The sequence below is a fragment of the Mytilus edulis genome, chromosome 8 (assembly GCF_963676685.1).
Source record: "Mytilus edulis chromosome 8, xbMytEdul2.2, whole genome shotgun sequence".
NCBI classification, from domain to species: Eukaryota; Metazoa; Mollusca; class Bivalvia; order Mytilida; family Mytilidae; genus Mytilus; species Mytilus edulis.
The window spans coordinates 64,714,630-64,742,063 of record NC_092351.1 but is presented as its reverse complement, the minus strand read 5'-3'; the positions used below and the strand labels follow the sequence as shown (position 1 = coordinate 64,742,063).

General features: G+C 30.7%; 1 protein-coding gene and 1 long non-coding RNA gene across 2 annotated transcripts; both read left to right on the top strand.

Annotated features, from left to right (window-relative positions):
* The first annotated feature begins 418 nt into the window (after positions 1-418).
* Positions 419-4,011, top strand: LOC139486080 (uncharacterized). Its single transcript, XR_011655473.1, has 3 exons — positions 419-573; positions 1,668-1,927; positions 3,842-4,011. It is a non-coding gene; the product is annotated as an uncharacterized lncRNA (long non-coding RNA).
* A 473-nt stretch (positions 4,012-4,484) lies between these two features.
* Positions 4,485-26,348, top strand: LOC139484286 (adhesion G protein-coupled receptor B3-like). The gene is made up of 19 exons (XM_071268020.1): positions 4,485-4,508; positions 5,147-5,302; positions 5,734-5,987; positions 6,680-6,841; positions 8,501-8,541; positions 11,560-11,759; positions 13,691-13,879; positions 14,854-14,925; positions 15,766-15,874; positions 16,677-16,796; positions 18,026-18,098; positions 18,502-18,616; positions 19,443-19,489; positions 20,250-20,373; positions 21,731-21,834; positions 22,322-22,424; positions 22,988-23,138; positions 23,678-23,747; positions 26,023-26,348. The coding sequence occupies exons 1-19, from the start codon at positions 4,485-4,487 to the stop codon at positions 26,240-26,242; spliced, it is 2,334 nt and encodes a 777-aa protein (XP_071124121.1). The 3' UTR covers positions 26,243-26,348.
* Positions 26,349-27,434: the final 1,086 nt, after the last annotated feature.

Genomic DNA, 27,434 nt, shown 5'->3' with positions numbered 1-27,434 from the left:
CTAGTATTCATGCTCATATTTTTTTTCTTTTCACGATTTAATATCTGTATGTACATGTTTACATAGTTAATCTTAAATTATGTTAAAGACAATAGTAATGAGCAGCATAAAAAGTCAAATCCAAATTCTAAAAATAAAGCCGACATTATATTTATAATGTTAATATATATTTTAATATATCTATTAAACCAAGACGGACAAACATAAACTAAATAACTGGGGAAAAAACCCGAACCAAGACTAAAAAAATTAACATATATTTTGGCAGACAGGAAATAAACGGTACTGTTTTGATTAATGTAAAAGTCTTAAATTTCAGGTATTGTGTTCTTCGTGGAAATCTATTCAATAGAAAAAAAATAGGAGAATAAAGAAATACACACAAATTATTTGGTTGTATTTAAAGGGAACACATAATATGAAGTAGGTGAACGTTCCTTGGTAATGTTTAAAAGTAAGAAAAATATGCACTTGGACTTTGCAATTATTTTGTTGATATTAATCAAACTAATAAGAGTTGATGGATCCCATTTTCGCGGAGGAATGATAACATGGAAACATATAGATAACCAGGTAAATGTTATATATATATATTCATTGTGTACTGATTTAAGGTGAAATTTCTTAAAACTTGTTTTGTTTGTGTTTGTGTTTTCAACTGATGATGAATGTTCAGTCCTGTAGATACACTTGTTTTTTGTTTCTATTTAATCTGTTTGTTGTCTCCTTGGTTTTGTGCTGGTCAATGTCAATAACTCTTGTTTCGAAGGCTACATATAATTAAACACAAATCGTTGAAATTATGTTATATTGCAAATTAGTGTGTATATAAAAATTAAATCTTCATGCACGCTATCCTGACTACTTTAACGTGTCCGGATTATTTATGTCACAATACCTTCGCTCTCTTTTCACTGATGTTTTCAATAACTTATATAGTATTAATTTTGTTATTACAGGAACTACATGTACAATTCGGTAAACAATTTATTGTATCATCTTAATCCAAAATCCACATAAAAAACAACCTCAGGTTTCGTACTTTTGTAGACTTTATGTTGCTTTTTCTGAGGGACTAGTTGTAATGACGGCTTATTATATATACCGACGTTTTAAGTTAGCCTCAACAGATAATAAATTGTATTCAAAGTATTTTCTCCGTTTTACTTTTAATTATGATTTTTTCCTTGATTTGTCAATCGTTTGAAAATAAAACACTTTCGTATCGTTCTGAATAAATCTATGACGTATCGTTGTCTGAACCTTTTATGAATTCTATTTTTAAAGGAAGGACTTAACGTCAAACATCACTTGGTATTTAGATCCTATCATTTAACCAGACAGTCATTTCAGCTTATGGTTTCTTTTAATTTCATCCCTGGGCAAAAAAATATCTTAAGAAATATTATACATATTCATTTTAGAATAGTTCAAATGCTGCTCAATATTTTTAGTACGGGATTACGGACAGATTACCTACATTAATTATGCTTTATCAGTTCCTAATAAAAGTTGCGTAAAATACAATCTTATTGTGACATTTGAAAGAAAGTTTAACCTAAAAAATATTTTGATAATACATACATCCACTTTACACTGACATGATTAATCATGTTAAATACTTATTTATTATTTTCTTACATTTGTTTGAATTTTTTTTTTACCAGCAAATAGAAATAACATATAAACTATCATATCGTCGAGACTACAACAATGCCCACGAGTGTGAATTGTACCACTTGTTTAATACTGAAGTAACGTTTGGTGGAGGAGGTAAATTAGCATGCTTCAAAGGTTGTCAAAATGATTCACTTGCTGATATGTCATACTACTGTACACAGTTCAGTGTAGAAGACAATTGGACATATGGTCAGAGAGCCGTAAATGTTACTCTCCCTACAACACCGGACAACATATATCAATTTCAGTAAGCTAAATATTGGAAACACTTATGTTTTATATATAAGAAGATGTACCATAAGTGCTAATGAAAAAAATTCTCCATTAAAGTTACAATTTATAAAAGTGAAAATTTATAGGTCAAAGTACAGTACTTTACACGGAGCCTTGGCTCACACCGAACAGCAAGCTTTTAATAAAATCAGCTATAGCTGAAAGCATATATTTACATATTCTAGAGCAAGGATGACCTAGATCAAGGGCTTCTAGTTGCAGGATGCCCTGATTCGAGAAGCAACTTAATAAACAAACGATTGATTGTATAAGTGTATCGACATTACATCTTTATTATATATTTTTTTTATTTACTTTTATCACAATCTGGATAATTTTTTTGTGAGTTCTGAACTTCTGTAGATAGCTGTCCCACTATCTATACAAGTATCGATTTATTTTCGATTCAGATTCTAGCGAAAAACTTAATGAGCATCAATGCAAGGCACATGGATATCTTCGATCCATATCATAAATTAATAACTTTTACCTATATACTATGTAGGTAATTTGGTCAGCTAAGTCGCAAAAATTGAACAATTCTGTCGCACAGTTAATATAAGAAAAGGCGAAATCTATGCATATTATTTTTACCTTTAAAATAGAAATAAAACCAGGTGATTAAATGAAGTAACTTCTGCTCGGAATAAAACAAATATCATGTAATAAATTCATTTTATTTGTATGAATTTGTATATAAAAGAAATCATTTATTGATAATGGAATTGTGGAATACAATTGGGACAACAACCCGACAAAAGAGCAGATACACGTAACAGCCGAATGCCACCAATGGGTCTTAAACGCAGCAAGAAAAACCCGAACCTTGATCGTGTAAAAATTGTGAAATTGTACACTAGTTTAGTGAAAATGAACGTCATACTAAACTGCAAAAGAAATAACCGAATTAATCTTTTTTTTAAACCAGAAGAATAACAAAGACCAGAGGCTCCTACCTTGGAACAGGCGCAAACATGCGGCTGGGTTACACATGTTATGTGAGATCTCAACCCTCCTTTATAACTACTGTCAATGTGTTCAAATTGCTTGATGTACATTTAAAAAACTTAAACTTTCGACTATTATTCAAATAATTATTATAAATGATTAAGATTTATTGTGACAGTCTAGTCCACTAAATAGTTCAAATAAAATTTATGATTTATCAAAAAATAGTATGAAAGCCAATTCTAACATATCATATAATGATTTATCAACCCAGTTACATTTTGGAAGAGATGGATTAAATTTTCCATTTGAAACTCTTAAAATAATAACTTCGTTGTGAGCAGCAACCTAAGAAATCATGATAGGAAATACAGATTCCGGAGCCATGGGAACATATCGTGTCTATGATATGTGATGCCAATAATGTTCTGATTCAAAATATCACTTCGCAATGGGTACATTATTGTCTTTAAAGTTTTGCTAATTAGGAGATAACTGTCTTGTATTTTAAGCTCCGACGGCATCAATTGGGGATTTGATGGTCGCAAATTCAGTTTACTGGCGACGCGTTAGCGGAGACAGTAAACGAGTATTTGAGACCATAAAATCCCAAATTGATGCCGTCGGAGCTTAAAATACAATATTTTTATCTCGATTCTAATGAAAATGACATAAAAAACCGTTAAAACATGTATTTTAAATCTGTCAAATGCTGTTTGTGCTTGCGCGTACGGTCCATAAAGAAGTGATTGTATCCAATCAAAATGAAAGTGACATAGTTGTTGGTTTAGAATATGCATTGTAATCCTATTTTTGAAATGTTTACCTATTATGTCAGTTTAGTATTTTTGTGATTTTTAACAGTTACCAGTATCCCTTACTTTTTACAGTCTCGATAGTTTTAATTGGTTTATTTAATATATTGAATTACACTTACTAGATATTCAAGTGCAGCCTGGATAAGTTTAATTGGTGGAGGATCCGTCTGGTCATTGTTATCAACTGTTAATTTATCTAAACGCCAAGATACAGGAAGAATCAATTCTTCACCATCATCTTCTTTACCACCATTTATTCAAATTAAACAAGGATGTTTTTATTCATTGATAATTCCAGGTAAGACTTATCTATTTTATATTAGTTTTGTTAATCGATCGACATATTACATGTATATATATGTGTATAGACCGCTTAACTTCAACCATGGTTGTGTTAGTTTCTTTTAAATTACTAAATGTGAGTTTGAATAACACTTTAGTATGTTTTTATGCTCTGTACTTCGATACTTCAATTCTAAAAAAAAGTCTAGAAATAGTCTGTTTTTATATTTGTTAATTATTATAAACCTAAGGTTTCTAATCTATCAGGCATTTTTTTTCATATTTTACTGACTATGACATATATAACCAAAACAAATCATGATTTTTAACAATATTTGGAACACCAGAAAGTTTGGAAATTACACTGTTCGAGCAAGTATTACCGATGCGTGTGTTTATCCTTATTGACATCAATAATTCTGCAAATTGTAAATTGTAAGTTGAAATTTGTAAGCCAGACTGATATTAACCTGAATTAGACTCATGGGTGAAGCTCTGATCAACAGAGTTGGAAGGATAAATCAAAAAGAAAATTTAGAAGAATTATAGAATAAAAATGTCAAAAAGTTGTGCAAAACAAAACAAAAACAAATGAAATGGAAAATCACGTGTTTTCAGTAATTCAATAGATTACAGAAAAAAAGAACATATCAATGGTTTGTCATGTCAAATAACAAACGTGATCACTAACTCGGATTTTTATAACTGACTATACGTAATGGTTGTTCATTGTTGAAGGTCGTGCGGTGGCATATACTTGTTAATTTATGTAGTCTGTTGTGAAGGGTTGTCTCATTACCAAATATACCACATCTATTTTTTATATGTATGTAATAAATGATGTTTAAAATACAGATCCATTTGGTTTATCGCAAAGTTAAAGTTAAAAGACATAATCAAGGTAAAAGGAAATACTTCAAACACACTCGATTGTATCTTGAAATTTCCACTTGTTGACACAAAGAAGTATTTGCTTATGATAACATTAAAATATGCCATCATAAACAAATCATTCAACTTTTCTTATCTGAGTCATAGTTCCATCAGTTGAGTACATGATGAAAAAAATAATATTTATATAATGTACAGGAGTTTTCAGTTTATGCTATATCGAGGGCCATTTGCTTTTAATCAATAAGTGATAGCAGTCACTATATAATAGTTTATATGTAACATTATTTCTTGTAAACAATGTAACAATCGAAGACGCAGACAACGACATCATCAGATGTCGATGGGCAATTGGTGATGATGAATGTGGCGACATATGCAACAGTCTGGTAAATTCAGATTTAAACAAGGTACATGTATAATCAAACGTATATGTTAGTCACGCCTGATAAAAACCCTAAATAAAGCAACAAAGTTTTCGGTTCTCATAGGGATAGAGAATGAGATTGATCAAAAACAAATATTTTGACAGATTGTTTTTCTTTGTTGTATTGGTTTATCATTGGCAAATATGAGTAAATGAAAATGCATGATAATTCATTTTATACCTTGCAATCTTTTTTTTCGACTTTGCTGTAATCTTGAAAATGATTAAAACAAATGTTCGTCTTTTTTATCGTGTTTGATTACTCATAATAGACTCGTACTTACTTCATATGTTCCCTCTTCAGCTTAATATAGATGTATTCAACATGCTTAAGGCGCCTTAATCTTCTAGCGTAATCTCTGTTTAAAACTATTTATCGATTTTGTTAAAATCATCGGCTGTTTCTTGTTTCAGGGTACATGTGTAATCTCGTATAACGCCACTGGTGAGTTAGGTCTGTATGCTGTTGCACTACAGATCGAGGATTTCGCCTCGGAACAAAGCGACAACCCTTTAAGCAGTGTTCCTTTGCAGTTTCTAATCGATGTTATACAGACTGTTTCAAATCAATCTTGTGAAATAAAACCTATATTAGAAAATATTAATTCTATCGTAGTTATTCCTGTTAACACCACGTATCACGAGACTATCATAGCAAAAGGAGATGGGTAAGTAATACATATATTGAACATGTTTTACATGCTTTAAACTGTATCCATTCAAACACATCTTGCTTTCATATTTTAATGCTTTTATGTAATTGGAAGGTAAACACACTATTAATGTACAGCTAATTGACTTACTACATTAGTGTTCGTTGTTCTGTTTTATCTTAAAAAGTAAAATCACAAAAATACTGAATTTAGAGGAAAATCAATTCGGAAAGTCCATAATCACATGGCAAAACCAAATAACAAAATGCATCTTAAACGAATGGATAAGAACTGTCATATTCCTGACTTGGTACAGGCATTTTCAACTTAACAAGTTGTTTTCATAATATTGCCTTTTTCATTTGAATATAAATGTACTCCATATACATGCACATGGCATAACCTTATGCAGACAGTTTTCATCATTTAAGAAGCAACATGGACTGAAACCCGCCCACTCAAATGCCAACATAGATATATACAAAGTACATACGGAGGTGAAGGGCCTTTAACTTGTTTATGTTGCAGCGTACACTCGTTTTGTGTTTCTACATTTATTCATATGAATTTTTTTACTCAACATTGTTTGTTTGTGGAGTTGTTCATAAAGCTAAAAGTCATGTTGTGGATTTGTTATTTTAGAATTACTACAATTTTTTTTTTAATAATACATTATTTTTCTTTATTATTCATTTAATGTATTTAAGAATTTCCGAAATTATTATTCTCACCTCGAAAGAAGTATCTAAGTCGAAGTTGTTAAGGTATGGGACATCCAACGACCGATGGTATGTCAATGTCACATGGACGCCTACAGAAAGGGATACTGGGAGTCATAGAATATGTTTTACGGCTGTAGATAGTATAAGGTAATATTTCCATGATAACATTAACAACATTTCTTTCCAACATTTAGTTGAAAAGTACACTTGATGGACAGCATAAATAATATTTATTAAGAGAATTTTGATGTATAATATCCCTTTTTTGTCAGATATCTCTATGAACCAATGTATATGAGAAATGACCCTTAAGGGCATACGATACAGTTTTGAACCTGTATTTACAAGTTGATGAAAATTTGCATATAGGCTATTTTTTACCTGATTAATCAAATATGTCATAAAAAATATACCTTCATGTGCTACTTTTTGAGTAAAATGAGGTCGAAATTTTGTATATTTGCTCAAAATTCAGATTTGTGTCCGTATTTTCTTTTTTGAAAGAACGACGTAACATTTTTGCTTTAAAAGATAAACACAAATTGTTTTTTGTTAAATAATCGATAATTTCTGTATTTTATAAGTATCATTAAAAATTATACAATTTGAATTCCGAAATAACTCTATATTTATCAAATGTTCATGAATAGAGGAAAAAACGTCATTTTTTGCTGCATGTTTATTAAAATTTAAAAAATTGCGCTATTTACAGTTTTATAAAATTTGGGTCACATAATGTCCTTGCTAAATGAAACAAATTGCTGTTTTAAAAAATAGGGGTCCATGCACTCGTTTTCAAATTAAATCAGTTTGAATGATAAAATCAGTCGAAAAATGCATCTTTTCCTGATATGTCATAGTTTGACGTCGCAAAAATAACATTTTACGTTAGCAACGTCATTACCTTCCCTGTAACTGTATCGTATGCCCTTAACAAATATTGATGGAGTTGCATGTTCAAAGGGTACTAAATGTTATCGTAATGACATTTGTACTATTTATTATAAAAGTATAAATGCGCGGAAAAAAACAGAGTTCAAAACATTTGCTTTTGATGATCATATACATGTATGCAACATCCATTCATTTGACGTGTTATTTTTTTTGTTTATTGATTATGTATATTTATTTATTTGATAATGTATCTATTTTTGAACAGCGGTATACTACTGTTGCCTTTATTTGTCTTATTGTTCGCTACATTCATTGTTCCTATGTATTTTAAGTAAAAACGTAATTCTGAAATGTATTATATGCAGTATTTAACACCTGTCATATCGATGCATTTTACAGTATACCATGCAGTATTGTATTTGCTAATTGTTAAAGGCAGTACGGTAACCTATAGTTTTTACTTTCTGTGTTATATGGTCTCTCTTTGAGAGTTCTAAACTGACAATCGTACCACATTTTCACATTATTAAATTAAAAGTATTTTATAAAAGATTGAATACATGGTATTATATTGACAAAATTATTTCATGTTCAACTTGTTGAATTAAAATACACGAGGAAATCATATACATTATACAAATTTTACTATTCAACCAATATCAAACTACACTGCTATTACATGAAATTGAAATAATATGCAAGTTTAACTTGTGTATGTCATTATTGAATCGTTCATTTTTTTTTTATTATACAAGGTTCGTAACTCCTGCATTAATAATACACATGTTGACTCGTAGATTGTTCCATACTTTTCATTGAAGAATTATAATTCAAGCAAACAAAACAATAAGGCGTGTTTCCTATTTCACAAATTAATTTAAAATTTTTGAAATGCGTTGCCTTTTATTGCAGTCAAGCTTCCGAAAAGAAATGTATAACAGTATACGTGACAAGTGAGTACACTTATTATATCTGTAATATTGACATGGTAACCGTATTCTTACAATCCTTATTTTGAAATGAAATGACCATATTCATTTTAAGCTGTAATGTATTGTGATTGATTCACATGACCCCGTATGTTTTTATTCGACATTGTTTGAGATATAAGTGCATTGTATTTTGTAGTGTATGAAAAGTAAATATCGTGGTCTATGACAATATATTATTATTGCTAACACGTATTTAATTTTCATTTTTCGAGATTCGTTGCAAAGTTTGCTTCCGATAGAACATTCACAGTACTACAAGCTATACGAAGACTGATAAACTGTTGTTTTTTATTTGGGCGGGTTGTTGTCTCTTTGACACATTCCCCATTTCCATTCTCAATTTTACTCTTTGTGTACGTCTTAAATGCTTGTAAGAATCATTTTGTAGGCAACAGCTTTATTTACACACATGGTGCTTTTTGTGACGTTTTAGTATGAAACGTCGTATTTGAACTCAATAGACCCTTTAAATGATACAAAATGCACCGACGCGTTTTGTAACAGATAATTTTCACACAATCTATTGTATTAAGAGAGGTACGTCAATTGAATAGGGCGGTTTGTATAGGGCTATCGCATGATACATCTAACTAAAGGCGGTTACACCGTAACAGTTTCAAGCCTTTGAACAAAGTTTATTTTCTCACTTAGTGACCCGATTGACAAATATTGATGATAGTAAAAAAGATTGTAAAGTACATCACACCACTATCTAGTTAATAATTTAAAGGGTAATGTATAAAAAGGCACTATTTGAAAGAGTAATACATCACTTGTGTTGCTTCATTTTGTATTGAGAATGACAAAGGAGCATCATATTGTTTAAGCCAATCTTTAAATTAAGGAATTTTATTTTTTCAAGATTCAAAATTCAAATCCTAAAAAGAAAGGAAATCAACAGTCAAACATAAAATCATTGTAAAATATAGATTTACTGAGGAGTTATAAAGATGACTCTTGAAATTATTTACACAACATATTTAAAGATTTAGGTAAATACTGAATAAGACATAATATAGGTTAAACTATGAAATTATGGGGTTTTAATACTTAGCTATTGGTTGAAAGTGTGTGAAGTTCAATAATAATTTGTTTCGACAATGCTTTGTAGGATTTAAAAAAAAACACTTTTTATCTGAAAAGACAAGAATTTGTTATGTATTCAATACTCAAAACATTTTTTTACATTCTGGCTATTCACTTTTGTATATTGATATAGGTGCTTTAGTTGCCCTGTTAGAATTTTTAACACTGGTCAATTTGGGACCCTTTATAGCTTTCTGCTCGAAAGGCTCCATGTTGAAGATTTTACTTTCATCTATAATGATTAACTAGTTACAAGTTGTGACTTTGATGGAGTTTTGTCTAATTAACACTCTTATGGTGTTTATATATCTCAACTTGTACGATTCGCTCGTGTATGTAACAATGTATTAGATTTTAGCGAGAGAAATTTATGTATTACTGAAAAATTATTACACCAGGGTTTTCGATATCACAAACTGGTCAAAACATTTACTAAATTTTATCACCGGTATAAGGAAATAATTCGTAAATATAACTCAACATGCAGACATCTTATACGTTCAGGTATTTCACATCCAAAATTTTATGGAAATATTCTTTATAAAGCACAAAAATGTCAGTATTCTCCTCAGAAACTAACAAAACCTTTAAATAGACTTATTAAAAGGGGATATAGTTACGATACTGTTGTCAGGTCATTAAAGATTGCATATTTTGGCTTTAACATTGATTTACTGATAGGGTCTTTGCATCGGAACTAAACACATTTATTTCTAAAAAAAAAGTTGTTGGCATGACACGGGTTATGTTCTTCTCATATATTTTATGATAGTATGATACTAAACCCCTAACGGGAGGGATTGTACCTGATATTCATATGATGAAGACATAATCTTTCAATCAGTTTAATTGAGGTCTGGAGCTGGCATGTCAGTTAACTGCTAGTAGTCTGTTGTTATTTATGTATTATTGTCATTTTATTTATTTTCTTTTGTTACATCTTTTGACATCAGACTCGGACTTCTCTTGAACTGAATTTTAATGTGCGTATTGTTATTCTTTTACTTTTCTACATTGGCTAGAGGTATAGGGGGAGGGTTGAGATCTCATAAACATGTTTAACCCCGCCGCAATTTTGCGCCTGTCCCAAGTCAGGAGCCTCTGGCCTTTGTTAGTCTTGTATGATTTTAAATTTTAGTTTCTTGTGTATAATTCGGAGTTTAGTATGACGTCCATTATCACTGTACTATTATGCATATTTTAGGGGCCCACTGAAGGACACCTACGGGTGCGGGAATTCTCGCTACATTGAAGACCCATTGGTTGCCTTCGGCTGTTGTTTGCTCTATGGTCGGGTGGTTGTCGCTTTGACATATTCACCATTTCCTTTCTCAATTTTACTCATACCACATCTTTTAATATCCATATAAATATAACCCTAAAAGTTCATATTTACTTGAGAGTCTGTTACCACTACAAATTTTAAAAGTCATGGTTATTCCTAATGAGAACATGTTCAAGAACACACATTGATTAATACTAATAGGTATGCGTCATAAAATGGGATATTTTCAATATAGTATAAACTTTAAAACAAACAAAAATGATTAATTAATGAAGTTGATTGTAGGGTTTAAATACTAACCTATTGGTTAGAAATTTAATCAACTTCAATAAAAGTTTGTTTCAACAATGCTTTAAAGGAAATAATAAAAAAAACACATTCTGGCAAAGAATTCTTTAAAATCTGAAATATCAAAAAATTTTAACGTATTATATACTAATCACACTTATTTACATGCTGTTTTTTCTCTATTTACATATAGATATAAATGAGTTGATTAAATTTCAAGATGACTTTGACACATTAATATATAAAAAAAATATTTCCCCCTTTTTTATATTTTACTTGAAGTTCGTTATTTTTGTTAATGTACTTTCTACTTATTGTAGATTCGACGAATCTTTGTAGTGAAAATGTGGACAAATTTAACACAACATGGAGTATAACACCAGAAAAAACACTCACTACCGTAGCCTGCACCGGTGAATACACGGGTAATGCTTCAAGATACTGCAGTAGCGAGGGAAAGTGGGAGGAACCGACCTACACCAACTGTATAAGTAAATCAATACAACATCTGCGAACACTGGTAATAATACTAACAAATTGTATGCTTTCATAAATGGTACATGTATGTGTTTGATATTTTCTCAAACGCTGTACTGGTTTTGAACTATAAAACACATCTTTATCTAACTTAATCAATAAGATACATGTATAAAACAAAAAAATGTATCACTTAAATGGGTCCCGATATCTGGTAGGTACTCATGCAGATTACACACTTTAATTTTATGATGTCTTTTTAATAAATTAAATCAAACAAAAAAAAACAATTCTGCTAAGTGGTAGAGGGTAAGACATCATTAAAATCGTCTATTGCTGATCATCAAAATACAGTATATATTGTAAAAAAAAATGTAACAGTAATTAAACTGTGCATCTGAAAGTATATATGTAAACACAAAGTTAAAAAGACCGTATGTACATGTAGCGATGTATTCAGTGTTAAGTGACTTGAAAGTACTTTTAAGAAATGAATCATATTATTAAGCTGTCAATGCTAGAGTAAATACACATGATAAGATAAACAAAATGTCTGTCGATAATTGGCAGTATGAAGGATGGTATTCCAGCTAAAATGTGTTGCATTTAATTAGTTCTAACGGTATTTAACTTTTAAGATTTCTTCCACATGATTATTCTGGTTAGATATTTTTTTTATTTTTAACTCTTTTCTTTTTAAAAAAATTACTTCACTGAGAACAAGTGTATATATCTATTGTCAAATGATAGGTTGCGAGCATTCAGTTTAAATGATCAAATGATTGTATAATGTTACACATGCATAATTATCTTCTACAGTTATTAAGGCTTTAATTAAATCGCTTTTCTTGACTTATAACTTATTGTCGAGAAAAAATACAACAAACTGTTAGTAAATGAATAAGATTTATTGGAAAAATTATTAGATTGCTGTATTCTACAGATAGCTTTTTATGAACGATTAATACTTAATACTTATATAAATAATTGTCAAGATAAATATATATTCAGGCAAAGTATCACTAGGTGTGTCCATTATAATTGAAATCACAGACTTTGCATTTTTGTTATATATACCTGTATAACAGTAGTATCTTGCTAATTGTTGATAAGTATGAAACACTTTTATATCATCAATATCTGTTAAATTTAGAGGTTAAAAAGCCCAATATTGAAGATTATTTAAAGGCGAGAATTGTAGGTGTGTCATCCTTTTGTTCGATATGTTATTTTAGCCTTACAAAAAGTGAACCACGATAAACAATTGACACACCTTCTTCTCACATTTGTATCCGAAATAAGATAAAAATCAGTCTTTAATTCAAGCACCAATTGTTGATGAAAGGGTTTATTAAATCATTGAAGACGTTTAACGATAAAAGGCACACCAATAGACAATGTGAATAAACCTATTGGTCACAAAGAAAGTCTTAATAAAACACACAATGAACATACACATAGCCTTGTATAAGTCTATGTCTAGAACGTCAAACATACTGGACACAATCAAACATTACAATCAATTACGACAAAATTCAAATCAAATACTACCAAATGGTTCGATCAACAATATAACAATACTAGGAGGTCTTTAGTTTTAGTATTTGTAAACACAACAAAGTGACAAAAAATTGTTTATTTTATTGTTCATTTACAAACAGTTTTCATCGAATTTGATTGAACATGGTTCATGTTCCTTTTTCTTGTGTATTAATGTAGCAGGGTTCTTAGATATGTTTCTCATTGAATAATTGAATATTTATTTTTTTTTTGCGTCACATGTCGCACTCGACATACTTTAATCTTTTATTTATTTGCAGACAGGAATGAGCTTGCGATGGAAATCATTAATGAATATAGATATAATATATTGCTATTTTATCAACGTTCTTCTTTATGTTTCTTCGAATATTTTATTTTGAATCTTTGTTAAACAAACGAAATACATTGTCCTAATAACGTTTGATGTTTTAGACTGCTAAGCTGTTATCTGGAGACAGTGCCGATATTTTAGTGAGCACTATATTAGAAGAATTAGAAAATGTAACAAAAGAAAATAATGGGTTACGTTCTGGTGATTTGCTTACATCATCATATGTACTGAATGATATTGCCAAGTATGTGGCTGAAAACAAGGACAAACTCACATTTGATCAACTACAGGTAAGTAACGCATGTAATACATAATCCTTTAGATATGTTCATATGGAATAATATATAGAATCAGGATGCAAACTAAACCTTCATGTATCACTATTATTCCAGATAGTTCGAATTATATACAATAGTATTGTAACTGAATCACGTGCATAAAAAATGGTAGTTAAACCATGAAATCATAATAACATTATATTTTCAAAGGCATAATGGTGTACGCAAATTAAAAAAACAACGGTATTCGTACACTCTACTGACTTGGTACATCCATATACAAATGTTGCAGGATTTAACACCTTTTTAGGCGCTCTATTCCTCTAACCTGGGACATGTGTATTACAACGCAAAACAGAAAAATTACGTACAACTTTGTTGCAATTGGATACACAAAATGGTCCATTCAAGAAACACAAAAATCATTGAATATAAAGGACTTCAAAAAGAGTACTCGTAGTTCAATGCCGTTTATTTTTAATAAATACAATTTGATCTCCCAGACTAAATCATTAATCTGTATATATCAAACAAATTTGGAACTGCAAATGATGTGAAACACAGCGTGAATTTGGGCAGTGAAAAATAACGACGAATAGTATCGATATGGTTTATTGTAATATGTCATAACTGTACATAAATAGCAACTTATATTTAATATTGTTTTAACTTTTCAATCAAAAACGTCAACGTTAATGCCGATGTAAATGATATTTGCTACTGTACTGTTAAATTGAACACATTTAAAAATAGATGTGTTCAAAGGATTGTTTACGTGGATCTTTCAATAACAACACCGTAAAAAAAAGAACTTGATTTTCCGGGTTCATTTACGAATTTTACTGGCGAAGCCGAACTTTCTTACCAAATCTTAGAATCTATGGAAATTTGTTTATTTAAACATTTCAATAGTTATTTTGAATTGAACAAATTTTGTAGCACACAGTTTACCATAATGTATAAAGCTGTTTTTATTTGTATTTCAGATATTTGGTTCTCTTTGCGACAACTTACTAGATGATAGTAATCATCAGTCATGGGAAGAACTCAACAATGAGGTTATTATTATATATTGAGACATGAATGCATCTAATCGTGTTTGCCAATGCTATTCTTAAAACAAAGTTTATAATTTTCAAACGTTTTTTGTTTGTTCGTGTTTTTTTTTTTTTTTTGTTTTTTTTTTTTTAGGGGGGGGGGTATTTTCACCTTTAACAGAAATGCTAGTCCATGATAATTTGAGAGTCAAGAATGCGGTGATTAGTTGAATCCAAATAATTAAATGTACTAAACATGCTAAAAACATCCGAACATTGATGATTACGCTTCTATATGTCATAATTTTACATAGTGAATCCAGGTTTCTGGAATAAATGATAGTCTGTGATATCACATTTTCTGATAACCCTAACATGTAACTATCATGCTGATATTGAAATCAACGCATTTATAGTTCTTGATTAGAAAAGGTATATATTTTCTTATTTCTGCGCGCGATCTCCGACCATATAAATTGTGCATCAAAATATAATCTTTAAATGATAAATGTGACTGCAAACTAGGCAGAAGATATCAGAAGAATATTACACTTGAATAAAGAATGGCAACGTCATGGACACAAAAGAAATCTAAAGACCATAGATTTGAACAGAAAAAATGAATTAAAATGATTTCAAGGGATAGCTAGTACTTTGAATAACAAAATAATTTAAATTAGTAAAATGTAGAACTTAACTCCTAAGATAATTTTGCCAAAAGAAAACCTTCAGGAAACTGAGCGATGTACTTGTCTGCTCCGGAAGTTAAATTCATTTGATTGCTTCTTTTGTACAAGAGGGTGAGAGGTGCAAATATATTTCAGACATTTAATCAATGTTCTACTTATATTTTTTTACCAGGGATCCGGTGGTGTAACTTCACTTGTAAACGCAGTTACTGAGTACAATGATGCGTTTAATGATGTTATAGACGGTAAATTTTCAATAATCGTTGAAAAAGAAAATGTTGGTATGTATTTTACCATGGGTGTAATTGCCTTCCTATTTAACGAAACACTGTTATAAACTTAGAATACACACTGTTATAAACTTAGAATACACTTGCACTTAAAAAAAGGAAAACAAATAATGAGATGTTCAAATACTCACATGGTATACAAATTATCGACAATGCAATATCAATTTATAACGTTATTTCTCTCTTGCATTGTATCCGTCTGATATATATATATATATATCCAATATTCATCATCTCTACTCACCAATTTAGCATACGGACTTAAAATGACACAAGTAAAGGTGTTAAAAAGAGAACAGGTGGAATACAAAGAAAACCCATGTTTTACTTACTAGAAATTGATTCTAATTGTCAACAAGAAGCTTGAACGTATAGTGTACGTAGCATTCACAACAATCATCGGTATCGAGGTATCGATTGTCCGTCGTGCCTGTAAACAAAAACAACCACACAAGGACTTAGATTGATAAAACCAAACAGAATACAATATAACAATAATCCTTAGATAAAGGCAGATGTGGTGTGAGTGCCAATGAGACAACTCTCCATCCAAATAACAGTTTAAAAAAGTAAACCATTATAGGTTAAAGTACGGCCATCAACAAGGAGCCTTGGCTCACACCGAACAACAAGCTATAAAGGGCCCCAAAATTACTAGTATAAAACCATTCAAACGGGAAAACCAACGGTCTAATATTATTTATTGTTTCCTTGTCTATATTATTCGAAAGTGTTACTATGATTTTATGTATAGTCCAATAATCTGTAATTCAAATTTCATCAATTATTTCAGTAATTGAAGTAGGGAAGGCTAGTTCGGATGAGATAACTGTTCCTGATCGTTCGAAAATATCTGATTCCTGGATAACAGATTCTGCGACTGAAATTAAACTGAAGACGAACAGATGTAGTGGTAAGTAACTACTACTGATTCAAGCAAAGAACAGTTTCAAAACAAACCTATCAAAACGTGTTTTAGTTAAACACCAAACAGGAACGCTTATACATTCAATATAATAAGATATCAAAGGTACCAGGATTATAATTTAGTACTCCAGACGATTGACGAACTCATGACCGGTATTGTTTTATCGAACAAGGAATGACTTTCTTTTTGATTATTTATCACTTACTTATTTTGTACAAATATGTCTATTCAATGGTGCGGTCATAGATGAAGTTTCGTGTGCAATTGAACTGAATTGTGATACTTGTCAATTTGTCAGTCTAAAACATCAATAAGTCTTGCTTATGAACTAGTATATATTTTAGTTGACAAGTCATTTGGCGTCCGGCCTGTGTGCATGATAATATCACTGCGTTGAAAACACATTGGTCTTTTTTCAGTTTCTTTGTCGGTTTGTTGTCACTTTGACATATTTCTCATTTCCATTCTCAATGTTATGCTACGTTTATAAGGTAGCCATTATTTTATATTGCACAATTAAAACTGTCGGATAATGAAACATCATGTAAAAATAGAGAGAGGGTTAAAAGTATTCCATGTTTTGGACGTGTTAATCCAAAAGGCATATCATTTATATCTTATCTGTAGGCCAAAACATGTAATGATTTGTGTTCATATTTATTGCATATAAGTTCAAAAAGACGTTGCTATCATTTATTGTAGAATACTGTCAATGCACTTTATAACACGGGACCTCAAACAATTGAATACAAAATGCTTCATGTCAAACTGTATAGTTTCTATCTATATGTAATTGAATCAGCAGTTCTGAAAAAAATGACACGGGTAATTGAGATATTACAGATAAGCCGTTACCGTATAACGCTGACAAACGACCTACATTATAAAACGATGTACTAATATATCGACTTAAAGGCTAATTATATTTACAATGCAGTGACGCATAAACATCAAGACGAAACACGGCAATACACAATCAACATAACAAGTGTTTCAAAGAATTAAATCTCCAAAGGGTTACTTATGTTGCATGTATTAGAATTATGCGAACATTTCAATATATTACTATATTAGGGGCAAAACTTATGGTGAGCAATAGTTTCGAATGGCTATATATATATATCAGTACATTCATATTACAAATAGTTGTAAATACGTAAATAGCGATTAAAAAAAAGGTGCTAGACATTAAGTACAGTGTATTTCCTGTTTAGGTTTGACGGGATATAGCAGCGCATTCTATAGAAATATTTCAAGGCTTTTCCCTGAGTATCTTTTACTAAATGGGTAAGTTACATTTGTTTAGTTGCAGATTTATAAAATCAAAGTATAATCGATGGTCTCTTTTACCATTCAGTTTTAACTATGTAGACAATTATCACTAGGTGAACTGCAGCAACTAGAAGACTATAAGGTGACATGTTAAACACTGATGCTTTCTCTAGAATATCAAACCTGCATTTTTTTCTACTTAATACTTTTCTGTCTGTTCCATGTTTGTAGTATAACATCTAAATGAGATCAGATCTTGATAGTACTTTCGATGTTTAATGATTCAAGTCCTATCGATGTTTAATGATTCTTGCTTGGATCTCTAGCTTCCAAAACAATGACCGCTTTGCTTTAACAACGTGTATTAATCATGTTGGGAAATACCAATCAATCGTAACGTTTATTATCTAATTAACAGGAAACTGCAATCTTTTAATGGGAGTTATGATGTTAATTCTATTATAGCTGATTTTACGATTCATGGAAGATCTTGTTCGAATTTTTCCTTAATTATAAAATTCGATCACATTTTGGTAAGTTACATTGTTCTGATTGGATATCTTACTTTTAGTTTTTAGTGTTACAACTCACTTCATATATTGTTTGTGAAACTATATTGATGCAAAAAATAGTTGTGCATGTACGATCTTTGATAAAAAGATACATTGTTTTATAAATAGTTTATAAATAGTGGATTCAACCTTATTCATTGGTAATCAATTTTGTGTAAGAATGTATGCAGACATTGACAGAACCCTCGAGGAGTAATATCCAAGAACATGCAAGACTTTATGAATCCACGAAAATTGGTACCAACGAAAGTAAATTAATCTACAGCACATGCAGCATGTTAATTAAAATATGAATAAATGTTCAAAGTAGAAGTTATCATTATTTATTAATCTTTTGTGAGTTGTGTTCAACTTTAATTTCTAAGGGTTTTTTTCGTCATATTTTCCGGTAGATACTGATTTTTTTGAATATTATACAAATATATATATATATATATTAGCATGCGAACTTATTTGAACGCATTATAGTCTTGACGAAATATGAGTGAATATGCATTTAAAGCTAAAATTTGTTTATTTATTCCCGAGAGTTTTTTTTTTTATTTTCTATTTTAAAATTGTACAGTATTTATAACAGCACATTATATAAAAAAAAGATTATCCTCAGCGTTTTACAACATATATCCATTCACATATAAAAGTATTAACAACACGATACAAAATATATACACATTACATATTGCATATACATTTTAAAACATAGCACATGACAAAACTGCAGAAAACGAAACCATGACTCATATTTAAAGACTACACAATTGTTACTTTTGATAATCTGTTTTACAAGGGAGACTATTCCAGACCTTTTTGTGGATTCTGGGATTTTAGTGCACCGTAAGTATAAAATTATAAGTGACAGTAACGGCATTTGTAATGATGGTAAATGGAGCTACTAAATACCAAAAAAAAAACAAGAGTTGGATGTAAGACGATCGACTATAGCGATGTTCATAATGCACATCATAAAGTAGGCTACGATATACCACTACATCACATAGGGAAAATATGTTTGGTACCACTTAACTTTTACTTAAATCTTAACATAATTATACATAAACAGGTGTTTTAAAAAACAGCAAAACGATGTAAAATACTACTTCTTTTAGAAATCTCTTCATCCAATTACAATTTATAAAAGTAAACCACTAGAATACAGTCTCCAAAACAGAGCCTTGGCTCCCAACGAACAGCAAGCTATAAATGGCCCCAAAATCAATAGTGTAAAACCATTCAAACGGAAAACCAACGGTCTAATCTACATAAAAAACAAGAAACGAGAAAAACGTATGAACATTCTCAACAAACCACAAACTTACATGTTCTTAGGCAGATTATTATTATTTCAAATGACTCATAATTTTTTGAGACCAACTGTGGTCACTAACATGATACCTGTACGTATTATTTTGTTGTTGAGAGATTGTCTTTATTTTTTTATTGAACATCGTTTAAATTTAATGAGTGACGTCTCGAATATAAAAAAAAAGTGTTAACTCTTATTTGACGTTTTCGAATACACTTATCTATTATATAATTTTGCAAGAAATTTACAACAAGAATAACAGAATTTGTAACACGTTTAATATTTTGATAGAAATACTGTTAATGGAGCTTGGTCCTCATTCGGTTCGCGAGTTGTCGATGCTACAGATTCCTACACGATATGTGAATACAATCACACCACTAATTTTGCCATATTGATGAGTCCAGGAAAGACAGTATGTACATAATTTATTCTAAAATATATCAGTATTTGTATACTAAAAGTTAAAATTGCCTATGTATATTATATATATGATACCCTTGGAAAAGACAATTACAAAGAAATTCCCCAAAACAAAAGCGCCTGACTATGTCAACTAGCGTAACGACATAAAATTGAGAAAGGAAATGGGAAATGGGTCAAAGCAACAACAACCCTACCATAGAGCAGACAACAGCCGAAGGCCACCAATGGGTCTTCAATGTAGCGAGAAACTCCCACACCCGTAGTCGTCCTTCAGCTGGCCCGTTAAAAATATGTAGTTTAAACATATTTATTTATAGTGGATTGGGAAACAAGTTTTTGCAACTTATATTAATCCCTTTCCACTTTGCGGGTGCGAGTGCTGCCTTGTAGCGGCATTAGTCTACTCTTTTTCGAAATCTACAGGGGTGTCTTTAACGTGCTAGAGATATGGCTCTCTCTTAACACGGGTCAGCCATTTATCGTCCCTTTCCGACGGACTATACAAAACATATGTATACTAGTACAGTGATAATGGACGTCATACTAAACCCCGAATTATACACAAGAAACTAGAATTAACAATCACACTAGACTAATAAGGGCCAGTGGCTCATGACTTTGGACAGGCGCAAAATTGCGGCGGGGTTAAAAATGTTTATGAGATCTCAACGATCCCCTTATACCTCTAGCCAATGTAGCAAGGTAAACGCATAACAATACGCACATTAAAATTCAGTTCAAGAGAAGTCCGAGTCCGATGTCAAAAGATGTAACAAAAGAAATATAAATGAAATGACAATTATATATTAATCATGTAAATTACAACAGACTTCTAGCAGTTATACTTATATGTTTATCCATCACTTGGTACAGGCATCTTTCGTAGGTTTGGTAGGTTAAACCTTTACTGTGAAACACAGGTAGTAGGTATGCTAGTAGGTATGTTTTAGTTATCTTTTCTTGCGTTTCCTGTCATATCAGTAAAAATATCAGTCTAAAAAATTAGAACGCTAGACGCTCGATTCATAAAGGTTAATTTGCCAAAAAATTACAAAGTTGAAGACCATACTTCCAGAAAGGGTTTGCCTATCACAGTCAATGTAATCTATTAATCCTGTGAGAAACAAAATCTATTTTGCGAACAAAAATATTTTTAAAACGGATTTGTTAATCTGTCAACAACCTTGTGGTTTTTGATCTCTCTTTACTACCTTTCATCATTTTTATATGCGCACCATCTACTTATCATAATCAACTTAGAAACATCGATACTCTACATTAAACATTTTATGATATGTTAATACTAGTTTGCAACCGTAATTGATATAGATGTCATTTTTTTCAAGCCGTTGTCTCATCAATTACCACTTAGCATGATATCAGCCATTGGATGTGGAGTGTCAATTTTGTTCCTGGTCATAACAGTTGTCGTTCATTTTGTTCTATGGAAGTAAGTCAAATTACATATTTTACATTGTTGTCATTGAAATGTAGTTGTCTTAAAAATGCACTTGCAATTATCAAATTTGCGAAAATTGTTTTTAGTAAAAAAAAAAAAAAAAAAAAAAACAACAATCAACAGATAATACTTCTGCTGTACATGCATGTAGGTAGTTAGTTTACAATTACAAAGAATTGGTTGGAAGTTTATCCCAAAAATTACAATTTTGATTCAGGAACTATATTCTTGAAGATACGGAAACTACCAAGGTTGAATCACAATTCGTAGATGTAGGGCATTTGACAGATTGAAAAAATGTTAACTAAAACTTTAGAGACTTTGCACCACGAGCCCTACCAAAAATCAAGAATTATTTTCAGTGTTCTAGAAAGGAAAGTCGATCTTCGCATAATGCATAAACTAGTTGCTCATGATAAATACATTTGTTCTTTATGCATAACCGTATAATGATAGGTGATTTTATTTTATTTTGTAGCTATGTGGCAAATGATCGAACAAAAACACTGATGAACTTATGCGTTGCATTAATTATTTCGTATGTCATATTCTTAGCTGGAATAACAAGAACAGAAAATAAAGTAAGAACAACAAATAATCATAAAGTAGTTATCTGATGAAAGTTTTGATACAAAACTAAAACAAAGGGAGGATGAACTTTAAAAAAGGCATATTCATTCAAATCAGTCAACGATAAACTGACGCCGTCATTACAAAAAAGTAAAAAATGGCAAAAGACTAACAGTCCCAAACAAGATAGTAAAAACCAAAGTATAAAATGGGGGTTATTCATATTTCCAAATTGCTAAGTGAAAACAAGCATAATGCAAAATGATAAAGAAAGTTGGTATACACAAATCAGTTGAAACCCAAATTCGTTGTACATATTGACCACTTTGAATCGTGTAGCATAGAGTCATATACATGTACAATATATAAGGATTAAAAATCATCAGGAATATTTTGAACAATTCGGAAAACAAAAGTGAGATTGTCAACAATTTATAACGTAGAAAATAACTATAAAAGTGTAGTTCTATTAAAATCATGAACACGAAGGCCAAACTTAGATAGGAAATGTCAATATGATAACTTTGTGATCTTCAAACAATATGTACTGCTTGTTAATATATTTTATTTAAAGGTAGTTTGTTCAGTGATTGCGGTTGCCTTACATTACATGTTTCTAACAGACTTTGCTCTGATGCTGGCTGAGGGTATTCATATAGTGAGAATGGTTGTCATTATCTTCCCAACAAGATCTATAGTATATAAGCTAATACCTGCATGTTGGAGTAAGTATCAAACAAAAAACAACAAAATTCAAAATCGATGGCTGAAACTCTTGAACAATCATGCAAATGTTTGATACGAAGAAAAATATTTGTTTTTGAAATAAAAGAATAACAAAAAAAGCAGGATGATTCATTTGGTATGCTTGATTGAATTACCGGTTGCTTATCAAGGATGAGAAATGAAAAGGTCACTACAAACATTTGATTGTTTATGATTGAATGTTGTTGAAGGCTATACCTGTTTGCCGAGTATTAATCATTTAACTTTAAAAAACCGACAGCAAAACCCCAGAAGAGGTAAGTTACAAATTAAATATCACAAAGAGTGGAACAAAATATATTTGTCTTAAATATTGAATGTAAAATATATCACAGCGTTATGAAAATGATATGATAGTTAATTTTATTCAGAATCATAATTGACAGGAGTATGAAGCTTTGAAATAACATTTGATAGTACGAGGTTGACTTCTTGATATCACCTTAAGTTCTAAGTAAGTTTTGCATGATACAAAATATCATTGATTCTTTATTTCAAGTTGTTCCTGCTGGTATAGTTGGGATTTCGGCCACTTCGACTAAACTTAAAGGATATGGCAATCAACAGTTGTAAGTATATACGTTAAAGTTACAGTATATTAGTCATTAAACAACGATGACGATGTTGATGATGCTGATAATGAAATGTGTGGTGCCTACTATAATCAAATGGACCGTTTACAAATCCTGAAGTTTAATTTTTGATGCGATTGTGCTTCAAATTAGCATACTTGTTTACCTAATCCTAGCACTATACACAGATCCAATTAAGATTGTATGAAATTTGCATAACCAAGCAATGTCAATGATAGTTTATGTGATATAGATACAATGGATAAGCGTTGATTCTTGAGAAAAAAAACACCATGAGCCCGCAGGGCGAATTGTTTGTTTTTCATGAATCAACGCTTATCCATTGTATCTTTCACTTAAACTATTGTGATAATGTCTTTTGAAAATTAACGCCTATTCTTAATTAGAAGTTATTGTAAGTGAGTTTAATTAACCATGGTATTGTGTTAAATGATCCATTACAATAAATTAGATATCACAATTAAATTGTTAAAAAAAAATACAAATATATTATAACACAACACGTCTGACCTTAAAGATCTTCATATCATCAGGCATCCGAATGTTATCTGTTTTTACAAAATAAGATATATTCGAACTTATTTCTATTTGAATTGATCTTAATAGAAATGGAAAATGTGTCAAAAGGACAACAACCCGACAAAAAACATTATACATAGTGCATATAATAAGTATGTTTCCGAAATTTCTAGCAATAAGCCTAATTCAAGACATATCACGATTTTCTAGCATAGGAATTTGCGAATTAAAATTTATGAAATTATTGTTAAAACATATGAAATCATATAATATTAATTTATAAAACAAAAATGGACCAATATTATGCAATCCATTTTTGATTTGTTTCAAACATATGGAATAGCCAACCATAATTCTATTATAAACGACCAAAATCGCTCTTTTTACACAAAATATCCACAATAACATTCAAAACAAGAACAAAAACTGGAAATCTAGACTATTGGAACAACAAAGAGAATTCAGGGATTCGAACCTAAACAGACAAGTCCTTAGCATGCTTAGCTTTAACTCATTTGTCTTAACTACGAAACCTCGTGGCTACCAACTAATACTATACGATTAATACCTAATAGAGCTTTCTTACAAATTGACGAAAGGTACGTATGCTTGACGAATCATACGTAAGACTCGTTTAAGGGATCCTTTATTTTGACATATTTAAATAATAGTCGTGGAACTTCGGACAATTATCCTACATGCAACGACAGTTATTAAATTGGACTTTTCCGATATATTTATAGGATGTCGATATTCCACTTTGACAATTTGCTGAAAGTGTACTATAAAAAATAAAATAAATGTGAATCTTGTCGTTAAAATACTAACGTACTTTAATAATGCCATTGAAAAGTTAATCGTGAAACTCGTGCTTAAAAATTTCCCGCGGAAATGTGTGTTCTCGTGGTTTACGTAAGTAACGTATCGGACGAAAGTGTATTTGACACTATTTTTCTCTGTTTGATTATATTAAAATCGTGTATTATTTGCGATATTATTCTTTTTTGAAAAATAAACTTGATTTAGAAAAGAATGCTGTTTTACTGGATAAAACACAGACTCTTTTAACAGTTATTGTGGAAATGAAATACGTGCTCCCTTTACGTTCGTTCGTACCTTTCGTCAATTTGTAAGAAAGCTCTATTATGTATATATAAAGGTACGAGCCATGTGTGTCCGTTGTGCCGATGTATATCATATATTCATTTATATATATAAAATAGACTTTTAAATCGTAACCGATTGGTAGCTCAGAGGTTTTTTCGATATGTTGATGTCAGTAACAAGTTACAAAACATATGGACGGGTTCGATTCCCAGTGAAGGCATATAGAAATTACAAAAATTAAAGGTAAGTTTTTTTAAAATAATTCATTAGTGAACAGAAATCAGGAAATGAGTCAATTCAAACTTAATGATATTAGGCACACAAAGGAAACAATAGAAAATATTGCGATGGATTTAGGAAGCGTTGATTCTAGAAAAAGAATCCACGGCCAATGAATAGGCTGACGTCACCACAATGGTTTAACTGATGGTTTCTCTTGGACATGTTCTATAAGGACAAATTCAAACGGTTAACATTAAATCCTTGTTTATATGTATCAATTTAATTGCTGATTGTCACATGTTTCGTTAAACTTAAGGTGGATACATCATAAACTGTCCTTTAAATTATGATCATATATTTTCATTGTTTACACCAAGAGATATATTCTTTTTAATCATTTCAGTTGTTGGTTAACTCTTGAATCAAATCTTATCTGGGCTTTTATTGGACCAGCATTACTTGTGATTATGGTATGTACGAATATATCAAAAAGAAGATCTGGTATGATTGCCAATGAGACAACTATCCACAAAAGACAGACATTGACAACTATAGGTCGCCGTACAGCCTTCAACAATGAGCAAAGCCCATACCGCATAGTCAGCTATAAAAGGCCCCGATAAAACAATTCAAACGAGAAAACTAACGGCCTTATTTATGTAAAAAAAAATGAACGAAAAACAAATATGTAACACATAAACAAACGACAACCACTGAATTTCAGGATCCTGACTTGGGACAGGCACATACATAAATAATGTATAGAATGTTTGTTCATGTAAGGTGAACTACACTATATCTATATAGAAATAGGGTTGAAAAAAGAATAATTATAAAACTGCTATTTTTTTCGATCATTGTAATCTGGCTTTATGAATTATGTGTTATTTGATAGACCTACAAATATATGTTGTACACAACCTTTGCAAATGATTCATTTTTTTCTTAAAATAAAATGAAACAACGAATACGAATATAAGATAAAAATGAAAAGCATTAACCAAAAACACAATTATATGTTTGTTAAACAAAAACAAACTATCATGCAATCTGTGCAGAGCGTTTACCTGTTTAATCTATGTCTTCTTTTTTTTTTATAGCGGCAGATGCGAGAATTTCTAGGTTTATTATATGGCGCATGCAACATCGACGTAACAATAAAAATCAAATATCGAAGAAAAGCAAAAATCATACTAGTAAAACAACTTTTTAAATATGCGTCCATATCTATTTTAAGAAAAATTAAGATTAAGTAAACCATACAAAAGCAGAACGGAAGTCTAATATTTAGAACACTTTTCTTGCGATCTTAATTGAAAGTTTTCCCACTAAGGTTTGTGGCTCGCTGCGGTCAGTCAAGCTACATGTGCAAATAAAAATTGACCGGCATGAAAAAGCACAATAGTGTTGAAAATAGCATTAACACCAATCAATCAATCAATCAATTAATCAATCAATCGTGATCAGTGTAAAGAAAATCTTTATTAAAGTTGGAATAGATGCGACGCCTTGCATAGTAATATAATATTGATATGTATTTTGGGGAAACACGTTTTGCTGCCTTACAATGTCATTACAAATCAAACGAATAATTTATTTTGAATTGTCTAAGCCTTTTCTATGACCGATTCGTTATCAACTATCAGAAAGGTGAAAAGTACATAATTAATATACAAGTTTTTTTTTTCATATAGGACAGTAACAAAACGCAACAACGGATCAACGATCATCAAGCACAGAAGAAAGAAACGAGTAATAATGATAGTAATAAAGACCATAATACGCAGTATAATCTTAAATATAAATATACCAATT